The following is a 13100-nucleotide window of genomic DNA, read 5'->3' on the forward strand; positions in this document are numbered from 1 at the left end:
GAAGGGGGCAGCTCTAAGGCCTCTTGCTGTTGCAAACAAACTCCAGATGTATGCACCACCTTGTGCATCTGGCTTTATGCGGATACTGGGAAATTGAACCCCAGACTGTCAGGCTTTGTAAAGCAAGTGCCTTTAACTGCCGAGCCATCACCTCAGCCCAGGATAAAACATTTGAAAAATAAAATAGAAAGCAAAATACCATTCATAATTCTGCCACTCTGAATTAATCATTACTTGACATTTTGGCATACTTTTACTTTTTTTTAAATTTTTTATTTATTTATTTGAGAGCGACAGACACAGAGAGAAAGACAGATAAAGGGAGAAAGAGAGAGAATGGGCGCGCCAGGGCTTCCAGCCTCTGCAAACGAACTCCAGACGCGTGCGCCCCCTTGTGCATCTGGCTAACGTGGGACCTGGGGAACCGAGCCTCGAACCGGGGTCCTTAGGCTTCACAGGCAAGCACTTAACCGCTAAGCCATCTCTCCAGCCCTACTTTTACTTTTTTAAAAATTATTTTTATTTGTTTATTCGAAAGTGACAGAGAGATAAAGAGGCCCGATAGAGACAGAGAGAATGGGCATGCCAGGGCCTTCAGCCACTGCAAACGAACTCCAGACGTGTGTGTCCCCTTGTGCATCTGGCTAACGTGGGTCTTGGGGAATCGAGCCTCGAACCGGGGTCCTCAAGCTTCACAGGCAAGCGCTTAACCGCTAAGCCATCTCTCCAGCCCATACTTTTACTTTTAAGAAAAACAGCTTTATTGAGATGCAATTTTTCAATTTTTTATTTTTATTTATGAAAGAGAGAGACAGAGAAGAGGCAGATATATAGTGAGAATGGGTGTGCCTCCGGCCACTGCAGACAAACTCCAGATGCATGCGCCACCTTGTGCATCTCTGGCTTATGTGGGTCCTGGGGAATTGAACCTGAGTCCTTTGGCTTTGCGGGCAAGTCGCCTTAACCTCTAAGCCCTCTCTTCGGCCCCAAGATGTAATTTTTGTGTATCATAAAATGATAGATAGCTCAGTGGGTAAACTACCTCACAAGGATGAGGACCCCAAGTTCAATTCCCAGTATCCCCTGTAAATTGCTGGGCATGGCAATGCATGCCCATAATTCCCGCTCTGGAGAGGCGGAGACAAACAGATCCCAGGATCCCTGGCCAGCTAGTCTAGCCTAATTGACAAGTGCCAGGCCTGTGTGATACCTGACCTCAGAGGGTCACAGCGTTCCTGAGGTTAATACCCAAGGGAGTCCTCTGGCCTCCTCATGCATGCATGCACCCGCACACGCATGGGCATCTACACACGTATGAATACACATATGTGCACAGAAGAAAGTCACCTAATTTAAAGTTGCAATCCTCATGCCTGGCGCGGTGGCGCACGCCTTTCATCCCAGCACTCGGGAGGCAGAGGTGGGAGGATCGCCGTGAGTTCGAGGCCACCCTGAGACTACAGAGTGAATTCCAGGTCAGTCTGGGCTAGAGTGAGACCCTACCTCAACGCCCCTTCCTCCAAAAAAAATAAAAATAAAAAAATAAAGAAAAGAAAATAAAGTTACAATCCTTAAGTATATATATATATGTATTTTGTTTGTTTTTTTGTTTTTGTTTTTGGAGGTAGGGTCTCACTCTAGTCCAGGCTGTCCTGGAATTCACTATGGAGTATCAGGGTGGCCTTGAAGTCATGGCGATCCTCCCACCTCTGCCTCCCGAGTGCTGGGATTAAAGGCATGCGCCACCACACCCGGCTCTTAAAAAAATATTTTTAAATATTTTATTTATTTATGTGAGAGAGAGGATGGGCACGTCAGGGCCTCCAGCCACTGCAAACGAACTCCAGACGCGTGCACCCTATTGCGCATCTGGCTTAAGTGGGACCTGGGGAATCGAACCTGGGTCCTTTAGGCTTTGCAGGCGAACGCCTTAAGCACTACGCCACCTCTGCAGCCCTCAAAGTACAAGTCGATGTGTACTATCGCCACCGGGACCTGACCTAGTCATTTCTTCTGAGAGTCTTAAAGTCACGGCTCAGCTCAGTCTGTGGCTGGGGTGACTTGCTTTGTTCTCTCAATCCTCAGCCTGCCGCTGGCATTGCCGACATTCTATCTGGCCGTCGCTTTGCATCCGGCAGCACGGTATTCCGTGGAGGGATACTCCACGGTTTATGTAATTGTTCCCTTTCATGAGACTTGGGCCAGTCCCAGCATCTGGGGGTCCTGGAGCCGGAACCGAGCATCAGGGCTGGAGAGGGGCCAGCCTGGCTGGGTTCCTGGAAGCATCACATCTGTCTGAGGGGTGGATGGGGGGGAGGGTTACGGGAATGTGTATGGGGGTGCAGGGGAAGCCAGGTGGACGGGAGGCCCCCCCCCCAAGTCCTGCCTGCTGAAGTCTGCCCAGCCGGGGAGCTGGGACCAGCTCAGTTGCAAGAGAAGAGGGCCGCTGACCCCTGTGGCCACACCCCATGGGAGAGCTTCTCCCTGACTCAATGGGTCAGGCTGGGTCACTCGGTCCCTCGGCAGACACTTAGGCTGTTTGCTCCCATGTTTGAGCCACGTGAGAAGACTGGGAGCAAAGTAGGGCTGCAACAGGCCCAGAGGGAAGCTGGCTGGGAACGGAGGGAACAAGCGCTCCATCCCCGTCCCAGCAAGTGGGGTGGCTTGCCTGCTCCCTCCCAGCATCTCCTTCATCCAGGGCTCTGACCTGTCCTTTGAAGGGCTCCCGGAGGAAGCTTTTGAGCACCTGACCAACCTGAATTACTTGTACCTGGCCAACAACAAGGTGAGGGCTGTGGAGGAGGGGGGCAGCCCTGCCTCACTGCCATCCTTCCTAACTCTGTGACTTACACCTCAGGACCTCTTTAGGGCTGGCCTCTGGGTCGCTGTTGCCATATATATGCAGTGTGTGTGTGTGTGTGTGTGTGTGTGTGTGTGTGTGTGTGTGTAATATATATATCTCGGGGGTGGGCAGGTAACACAGACCAGCCCCCATGAATCAGAGCATTGGTGTGTATCAATCAGATAATAAAGAGGTCAAGGCCACTGGCATGTAGGAGAGAGAACGTCATCTATTGTGGAGGGGCACTTGGAGGACTTCTTTAACAGAAAGTATTTCAGCAAGGCAACAAAGAGCAGCCAGGGGCTGGAGGGGATGGCTTAGCGGTTAAGGCATTTGCCTGCCAAAGCCAGAGGACCCAGGTTCGATTCCCCAGGACCCACGTTAGCCAGATGCACAAGGGGGGGATGCACGCATCTGGAGTTCGTTTACAGTGTCTGGAGGCCCTGGCGTGCACATTCTCTGTCTCTCTCTCTGTCAAATAAATAAATAAAAATATATGTACAAAAACCAACAACAGGGAAAGATGGCTTAGAGGCTAAGCACTTGCCTGTGAAGCCTAAGGACCCCGGTTCGAGGCTCGATTCCCCAGGACCCACGTTAGCCAGATGCGCAAGGGGGCGCACGCGTCTGGCGTTCGTTTGCAGAGGCTGGAAGCCCTGGCGCGCCCATTCTTTCTCTCCCTCTTTCTCTCTCTTTCTGTCGTGTATGGATGAGTCACAGAGGCACCACACCTGGAACTATGTGGTGTCCTCAGGACTTGGCCTCAGCCCCTTCTCTCTGAACTCTGCAAAGGTGCACCTCCCTTCCCAGCCCGGACTGCCACCTGCCAGGTTTAATGACAGTTTCTGCCCTTTTCATTCCTTGGGTTAAGATTCAGAGGTCATCCGGGCGTGGTGGCGCAAGCCTTTAATCCCAGCACTCGGGAGGCAGAGGTAGGAGGATCGCAGTGAGTTCGAGGCCACCCTGAGACTCCAGAGTGAATTCCAGGTCAGCTTGGCCTAGAGTGAGACCCTGCCTCGAAAAACCACCACCACCAACAACAAAAACGATTCAAAGGTCTACTCTTAGCCTTGGCATCCCTGGCCTGGAGGCTGCAGTTCCTAACAACTGTCTTTTGCCTTCTGTCTTGGCGAAGGGGTCTCTCCCCCACCCACATATGCCCCTGTGAGCCACAAGCTTGTGAACCAAAAACTTTGCATCGGTGCCCAGCTCCCGCAAACCAGGTCCTTGACCCTGCTACCTGACACCCCCTTACCCCCATCTTTATGCCCTCCACCTTCCTTTTATCACCAGGGCAACAAGTACCTTGTTTCTACCTTCCACTGCTGGGGGCAAGCCTAGGTAGACAGGTTAGGGACATGCAACAGGCCTTGACTGTCCACTAAGAGTTTATTTTTTAATTTTTATTTTTTAAAAATACATTTATTTATTTTTTTATTATTTTTTATTAACAAGTTCCATGATTATAAACAATATCCCATGTTAATGCCCTCCTCCCCCCCTTTCCCCTTTGAAACTCCACTCTCCATCATATCCCCTCCCCCTCTCCATCAGTCTCTCTTTTATTTTGATGTCATCATCTTTTCCTCCTATCATGATGGTCTTGTGTAGGTAGTGTCAGGCACTGTGAGGTCATGGATGTCCAGGCCATTTTGTGTCTGGAGGAGCACGTTGTAAGGAGTCCTGCCCTTCCTTTGGCTCTTGCATTCTTTCCGCCACCTCTTCTGCAGTGGACCCTGAGCCTTGGAAGGTGTGATAGAGATATTGCAGTGCTGAGCACTCCTCTGTCACTTCTCAGCATCATGGTGCCTTCTGCATCATCCCAAGGTCACTGCCATCTGAAAAGAGAAGGTTCTCTACCAAAAATGAGAGTAGCATTAATATATGGGTATGAACATTAAGAGAAGTGCTTACTGGGCAGTTTGTATTTATTTATTTGAGACAGAGAGGGAGAGAGAGAGTGAGAATGGGCACACCAGGGTCTCTAGCCACTGCAAATGAACTCTGGATGCATGCGCTACCATGTGCATCTGGCTTACGTGGGACCCGGAGAATCGAACCGGGGTCCTTAGGCTTTGCAGGCATGCACCTTAATTGCTAAGCCATCTCTCCCGCCCTTTAATTTTTTTTTAACCTTTATTTCTATTTATTTATTTGAGAGAGTGAGAAAGAATGAGAGAGAGTGAGAGAATGGGTACACACCAGGCCTCCAGCTGCTGCAAACGAATTCCAGACGCATGCACCACCTTGTGCATCTGGCTTATGTGGATCCTAGAGAATCGAATTTTGTCCCTGTGGCTTTGCAGGCAAGCGCCTTAACCACTAAGCCATCTCTCCAGGCTGGTTGTTTTAGTTCTGCGTTAGTACAGTGGCCCTGGTTGTAGGGAAGAGACAGGGAAAGGGTCCCAGATAAACAGCAGTGGCTTCTGCCTCCCCCAACTACCCCAGCGGTCTTTCTGCCCGGCTCTTCTCTTTTCCAGCTGACCCTGGCACCCCGATTCCTGCCGAGTACCCTGATCAGCGTGGACTTTGCTGCCAATTACCTCACCAAGATCTACGGGCTCACCTTTGGTCAGAAGCCAAATTTGAGGTCAGGGATCAATCAGAGGGATGCTACTGGGGAATGGATGTGTTGGAAATGGGTTGGATGGGGGTCCGGGAGAGGGGGAAGGGCGGAGGTGGAGCAGTTCCTCCCTCCTGCAAAAGACACACAAGCAAGGCCCCTGGGAGGGGCTTTCTGTGGGGTGGGCCTCGGGCCCTGCTCAGAGCTATAATGGAAGGACAACCCCAGGACTGGAGGAACTCAGTAGCTGGAAGGCTGAGCCCTGAAGAAGGAGGAGGATTTCTTCTAGAAGGCGAGGACGGAGAATGCTGGGTGTGAGAACGGTGGGGACCTAGGGAGACTCGAACACCCCACCACCACACACACACACACGCATCCCACATTCCTTGCGCCAGGTGCAGTATGGAGGAACCTGGACTCGAGGCAGGAAATCCTGTTTTTCTTTTTATTTATTTATTTATTTTTTTCGAGGTAGGGTCTCACTCTAGTTCAGGCTGACCCGGAATTCACGATGGAGTGTCAGGGTAGCCTCGAACTCACGGCGATCCTCCCACCTCTGCCTCCCAAGTGCTGGGATGAAAGGCGCGCGCCCACCACGTCCGCCCGGCTGGAAATCCTGTTTCTGCCATCCACTTACGTAGTGAATGGGTCTGGCTGACACTTTGGTTTCTGGTCCCTGGGCCCTTGTTGATAAGGTCTGAAGCGCTTTAACTCTGTGCACCCCTGGGTCAGGAGAGGAGGAGAATGACCTGAGCCTCACTCAGGCCCAGCCTGAGCAAAGATTTGAAGCCTCACAGGGGAGCTGGCCCAAGCAGGCCAGGGAAACCTCAGGTAGGGTGAGGACCACGCCTTCACCCCCCCCTTCCCAGGTCTGTATATCTGCATAATAACAAGCTGGCCGATGCGGGGCTGCCAGACCACATGTTCAACGGCTCCAGCAACGTGGAGATCCTCATCCTGTCTAGCAACTTCCTGCGTCACGTGCCCAAACACCTGCCACGCGCCCTATACAAGCTGCATCTCAAGGTGAGTTGGAGAGACAGTGTAAGCAGGAGAAAAGACTGACCAACCTCCCCCCCCCAAAAAAAAAACTGTCGTGACCAAGACCATCATAATAGGAGGAAGAGATCATGACATCAAAATTAAAAGAGAGACTGATTGAGAAGGGGACGAGGTATGCTGGAGAGTGGAGGTTCAAAGGGGAAAGTCAGGGGAGGGAGGGTATTACCATGGGGTATATTTTTTCTCAATTTTTATTAATATTTTCCATGATTATAAAAAGTATCCCATGGTAATATGCTCCCTCCCCCCACTTTCCCCTTTGAAACTCCACTCTCCATCATATCCCCTCCCCCTCTCAATCAGTCTCTCTTTTATTTTGATGTCGTCATCTTTTCCTCCTCTTATGAGGGTCTTGTGTAAGGAGTGTCAGGCACTGTGAGGTCATGGATATCCAGGCCATTTTGTGTCTGGAGGGAGCACTTTGTAAGGAGTCCTACCCTTCCTTTGGCTCTTGCATTCTTTCTGCCTCCTCTTCCGCATTAGACCCTGAGCCTTGGAAGGTGTGATCGAGATGTTACTCAGTACTCCAGTCACTTCTTCCCAGCATTATGATACCTTCTGAGTCGTCCCAAGATCACTGCCATCTGAAAAGAGAAGCTTCTCTACCCAAAGTGAGAGTAGCATTAATATAAGGGCATGAATATTAAGAGAAGTGCTTACTAGGCAGTTTAATAAGCATAGTATATACATTTATCCAGACATCAGCACGTTACACCGCATTGGGTATTTTTTTTTTAATAATCATGGAAATTGTTAATAAAAATTTGGAAGAAAAAAAAAAACGTCGTGACCAGGGCACAAGAGCAGGATGCTGCAGGTGGGGGGCAGAGGGGGTCGGGGAGGAGAAGGTATGGGGCTGCCAAGTAAGGCTGGGGGGCCCTGTGAGCGGGAGCAGGCAGAAGCCTGGGCACCCCGACCTTTAGTGCAGTCATGTAGCATAGGTCATCAGCATTCCCGGATGCTCTAGGTCTGAGACCCCTCTTAGTGGATTCCCCCCCAGGACCCCTCTCCACATGTCACCCCAAGGTTCTGTTCCTGACCTTGTCTGGCCTTCCCCTCTCCACCTTCTCCCCCGCCCCTTAGAACAACAAGCTCGAGAAGATTCCACCAGGGGCCTTCAGTGAGCTGAGCAACCTCCGGGAGCTGTACCTGCAGAATAACTACCTAACCGATGAGGGCTTGGACAATGAGACCTTCTGGTGAGTTCCCCCACACACACCCGCCAATCTCACCGCCGTCCTCAGCCTCACCCCGCCCCTCCGCCCCCCTCCCTCCCCAGCCAGCCGGTCTGTCCCAGCCAGACACAGTCCTGGATCATTCTGCCTACACTTCCCCTTGGCCACTCTGGGGAGAAGGCTCTTTGAGGATTATGTCTGTTGATGTTTCTGTCCCAGAGAACAAGCGATGTGTATAGGCGAGGGTTGCCAAAGTGGCAGGGAGCCAAGCAGGTGGTGGTGGTGGAGGCTGGCTGCTTGATACAAAACACGAACTTGAACATTCCTCCCAAGGGCTGATAGTTATTTTCATTTTGGAGTGGAAGGAGGGACTCAGTGTATTCCCAGACAGCTAACCGCTGGCTCAGCGGTGCTTTCCAAAACAACTTCCACGTGTCAAAACCATGTTACAGGCTGGAGAGATAGATGGCTTAGCGGTAAAGGCGTTTGCCTGCAAAGCCAAAGGACCCAGGCTCGATTCCCCAGGACCCACGTGAGCCAGGTGCACGAGATGACGCACGCGTCTGGAGTTTGTCTGCAGTGGCTGGAGGCCCTGGCATGCTCATTCTCTCTCTCTCTTCCTCAAATTAATTAATTAACTAACCAAATAAAAAGTTAGGGCCGGAGAGATGGCTTAGCAGTTAAGGCACTTACCTGCAAAGTCAAAGGAGCCAGGTTCAATTCCCCAGGACCCACGTAAGCCAGATGCACAAGGTGGCACGTGCATCTGGAGCTCATTTGCAGCAGCCCTGGATGCCCTGGATTACCCAGCCTCTCTCTCTCTCCCTCTTTCTCTCTCTCAAATAAATAAATAAATAAAGCCAGGCGTGGTGGGGCACGCCTTTAATCCCAGCACTCAGGAGGCAGAGGTAGGAGGATCGCCATGAGTTCGAGGCCACCCTGAGACTCCATAGTGAATTTCAGGTCAGCCTGGGCTAGAGTGAGACCCTACCTCAAAAAAAAAAAAAAAAAATTAGGGCTGGAGAGATGGCTTAGCCGTTAAGGCGCTTCCCTGCAAAGCCTAATGACCCAGGTTTGATTCTTCAGGTCCCATATTAGCCAGATGCACTTGGTGCCGCATGCGTCTGGAGTTCGTTTGCAGTGGCTAGAGGCCCTGGCATGCCCATTCTCTCTCTCTCCCCTCTGTATCTAATAAATAAAACGATAAAAATAAAATACTTTTTAAAAAATTTTATTTTTCCCAGCACTCGGGAGGCAGAGGTAGGAGGATCGCTGTGAGTTCAAGGCCACCCTGAGACTACAGAGTTAATTCCAGGTCAGCCTAGACCAGAGTGAGACCCTACCTCAAAAAAAAATTATTTTTATTTATTTGAGAGCAATAGACAAGAGAAGGAGAGAGAGAGAATGGGCGCGCCAGGGCCTCCAGCCACACTGCAAACGAACCCCAGACGCGTGCGCCCCGTTGTGCATCTGGCTAACGTGGGTCCTGGGTAATCAAGCCTCCAACCGGGGTCCTTAAGCTTCACAGGCAAGCGCTTAACGGCTAAGCCATCTCTCCAGCCCCAAAATAAAATATTTAAAAAACACATTAAAAAAAAAAAACCACTATGTTAGCTCTTTCCTCCACTAATACGTCATTTTGTCAGCCCAGATGGATTCCAGCAGTGCCCTGGAGCTCCAAGCAAGGAGGGGCAGAGCTGGGTGACTTGCGGCCACTTCCCAGGGGGAACTAGTGATAAGACCAAGCCTAGTATCCCGATTCCAACCTCCTTTCCCACCCCCACCCCCGCGCAGGAAGCTCTCCAGCCTCGAGTACCTGGATCTGTCCAGCAACAACCTGTCCAAGGTGCCGGCCGGCCTCCCCCGCAGCCTGGTCCTGCTGCACCTGGAGAAGAATGCCATCTGGAGCGTGGGTGCCGACGTGCTCACCCCCATCCGCAACCTCGAGTACCTGCTGCTGCACAGCAACCAGCTGCGGGCCGAGGGCATCCACCCGCTGGCCTTCCAGGGCCTCAAGCGGCTGCACACCGTGCACCTGTACAACAACGCGCTGGAGCGCGTGCCCAGCGGCCTGCCCCGCCGCGTGCGCACGCTCATGATCCTGCACAACCAGATCGCCGGCATCGGCCGCGACGACTTCGCCACCACCTACTTCCTGGAGGAGCTCAACCTGAGCTACAACCGCATCGCCAGCCCGCACGTGCACCGCGACGCCTTCCGCAAGCTGCGCCTGCTGCGCTCGCTCGATCTGTCCGGCAACCGCCTGCAAACGCTGCCGCCGGGCCTGCCCAGGAACGTGCGCGTGCTCAAGGTCAAGCGCAACGAGCTGAGCGCCCTGGCGCGGGGGGCTCTGGCGGGCATGGCCCAGCTGCGGGAGCTCTACCTCACCGGCAACCGGCTGCGCAGCCGGGCCCTGGGGCCTCGAGCCTGGGTGGACCTGGCTGGGCTGCAGGTATGGGGGTGGGGGCCTGGTGGGGTGGAGAGGGGCCCTGTCCAGAACCCACTCGTCTTTTTTAATTCTGAGCTTGAGAGAGAGAGAGAGAGAGAGAGAGAGAGAGAGAGAGAGAGAGAATGGGCGCGCCAGGGCCTCCAGCCACTGCAAACGAACTCCAGATGCGTGCGCCCTCTTGTGCATCTGGCTAACGTGGGTTCCTGGGGAATTGAACCTGGGATCCTTTGGCTTTGTAGGCAAATGCCTTCTCTCCTACCCCTTGGTTGTTTTTTTTTTTTTTTTTTAATAATTAATTAATTAATTTGAGAGAGAGGAAGAGGGAGGGAGGGAGAGAGAGAGAATGGGCGCACCAGGGCCTCCAGCCACTGCAAATGAACTCCAGACGCGTGCACCCGCTTGTGCATCTGGCTAAGGTGGGTTCCTGGGGAATTGAACCTGAGATCCTATGGCTTTGCAGGCAAATGCCTTAACCGCTAAGCCTTCTCTCCAGCCTCTTGTTTTTTTTTTTTTTTAATATTTAATGAATTAATTAATTTGAGAGCGAGGAAGAGGCAGAGAGAGAGATGGAGAGAGAGAAAGACAGAGAGAGAATGGGCGCGCCAGGGCCTCCAGCCACTGCAAATGAACTCCAGACGCCTGCGCCCCCTTGTGCATCTGGCATATGGGCGTCCTCGGGAATAGAACCGGGGTCCTTAGGCTTCACAGGCAAACGCCTTATCCGCTAAGCCATTTCCCCAGCCCGCACTCATCTTTCTGGATTGGGTGAAGATGGGACCGAGAGGGAAGCCCTTCTAGGATACACTGACTGGTTGGGTACTTGCTGGGGAGGCCAGCCTTTGCTCCCCTAGCTACAGGAGTGAAGGGTAGAATGAACCCAGGAACCTCTGTCTGAGGGGGCGAGGCAAGCTCACCGCAGGCAGAGCCAGACTTGGGAAGGGTTGTGAAGGTGAGCGGTACTCATGGCTGCAGACTGGGGTCCTCGGTTCACAACTGGGGGAGTCGGTTCCGGCAGCAGCTGCTTGCTTGTGGAAGGTCAGACTGGGAGAATGTGCCCAAGGCGTTCTGAGGCTGGCCAGTGGTCAGGGCTACTGTGGCCAGGTGGGGATGTGTGGCACATGAATTGGATGCCTTTGGGGAACAGAGCAAACCTTCCAGTCATTGAGCAGGTGATCTAGGATATCAAGGAAGGGTGTTTGCTTTGGCCTGTCATAGCCTCTCTGCTCCCAGAACCACTTTTTTTCCCCATTTTTATTTTTATTTATTTATTTGAGAGAGAGAAATAGTGTGTGTGGGGGGGGGGGAGAGAGAGAAGGAGGGAGGGAGGGAATGGGTGCACCAGGGCCTCCAGCTGCTGCAAATGAACTCCAGCTGTGTGTAGCCCCTTGAGCATCTGGCTTATGCGGGTCCTGGGGAATTGAACCTGGGTCCTTTGGCTTTGTAGGCAAACACCTTAACTGCTATTCTTTTCCTTTGTAAGCTTCATTCTCCAGGCTGCCCATTGCTGTGGCATGTCTGTAGGCCACCCCCTGGGTAGAATGGGGTGAGACGGGGTGTTTAGTCTGCTTGCTCTCTCACTGTAGGCCGTGGTGGCCAGAATTACCATCAGAATGGAGGTAGATGTCTGCACAGAGTGCCTGGGAAAGTCTGCGAGGCTCCCAGAGCTTAGCTAAGGGGGAGAGGGATAAGGTGGCCGGTCCTGCAGAGAATGGGGTCCCTCCTCACCCAGACCACCACGCTGAGTGCCACGTGCCGGGACCCAGCTGCTGTGACATCCACAGGGCTGCTCCCAGGAGCTTGTTCTAGAAAGTGCAGAACCTCCGTACCTTTCCCTCCCACAATCACACCTGCTGAAGGGAAAGGACTTCATCTACCCAGGGGAACCTGGAAGCTTCCCTTGGTCCCTCTTGTCATCTCCAGCAGCCCAACAGCACTTGACCTGACTGCCATATCTCTCCATTCATTCATTCATTCATTCATTCATGACACAACACTAGATAAGTGCCTACCATCTAACAGACATCCAGAGCTGGGGACACTGTGGGGAACCAGAGAAGCAGGGCCATTAACTCTTGTATGCCCACCTATGACACAGCTTGAGTGTCCCCCTGTTTAGGAAGCCCCCTTCTCCTCTTCCAGTAATAGATGGGCTAGACACTTCTCTGGGCCTCGGGGAGTCGGCCTCAGGGTGAGCCACTGGTAGGATTGTGTGTGTGTGTGTGTGTGTGTGTGTGTGTGTATTTTGGGGGGATGGTCTTTCTCACGCATTGGATCTCACAACAAGCAGCTGCTTGTGTTGCCTCAGATCCACCTGGGCTAGTTGCCCCACCGAAACATTCCCTGGCCCAAGGCAGGATGGAAGTGCCTTTCCTCATTCTCTCATCACAGCCAAGCCCACAGTTTTCTGTGAGTGTGTGTGAGTGTGTGTGTGTATGTGTGTTTGGGAGGAGTCAGGTTTTGGATCTATCAACACAGCCCATCTGGCTTCCTGAGGGTGGACACGATGTCACATGTCCTTTGTCCCCGTGAGCATCAGTGGAGTTTGGCATCTAGGGAGTCATGAGGCTAAGGGAGGGGACAGCGTTGAAAGCTCGGGTTCCCATGGAGCCCTGATGGCAGCTCACTGTGCTGTCTAGCTTCAGGGTCTTCAGCTTACTGACCTTGAACCTCAGCCTCTAGGGGCGTAAGGAAGGAGCTTGGAGATCATGGACTTTAGAGACCCTGGGGCTGCATGGGCATGGGGGTAGAGATGGCACGTTGACAATCCCGACTGGCAGCGAGGGTGGCCCCAGAGCCCGTGTATGCCAGGCTCCCTGCCCACTGCCCCCTGAGACCCCCCGCCCATTTCCCCAGCTGTGGCTCCTGGACTCATGAGCAGTCTGGGACCGGTGGTGTGTCAGGATTGCTGCAAGTGTCACACCCTTGCTTCTGACCCCTCCCTGTCCACATGGTCCCTGAGTTCCATCGATGGGCAGTCCACTGTTGTCTTCTCCTCTCCCGCCCCATCCA

General features: G+C 52.7%; 1 protein-coding gene across 5 annotated transcripts in view; it reads left to right on the plus strand.

Moving 5' to 3' along the window:
• Podn (podocan) overlaps positions 1-13100 on the plus strand; it is a 35276-nt gene that overhangs the window by 15628 nt on the left and 6548 nt on the right. For all 5 annotated transcript variants that reach the window (XM_045139288.1, XM_045139287.1, XM_045139286.1 and 2 more), the window contains exons 4-8: positions 2721-2785; positions 5323-5432; positions 6275-6431; positions 7551-7666; positions 9437-10094. In XM_045139288.1, coding sequence (XP_044995223.1) covers positions 2721-2785; positions 5323-5432; positions 6275-6431; positions 7551-7666; positions 9437-10094 — 1106 coding nt within the window. The remainder of the gene's footprint in view (positions 1-2720; positions 2786-5322; positions 5433-6274; positions 6432-7550; positions 7667-9436; positions 10095-13100) is intronic.

Source organism: Jaculus jaculus, chromosome 21 (genome assembly GCF_020740685.1).
Source record: "Jaculus jaculus isolate mJacJac1 chromosome 21, mJacJac1.mat.Y.cur, whole genome shotgun sequence".
In the NCBI taxonomy this organism is placed as follows: Eukaryota; Metazoa; Chordata; class Mammalia; order Rodentia; family Dipodidae; genus Jaculus; species Jaculus jaculus.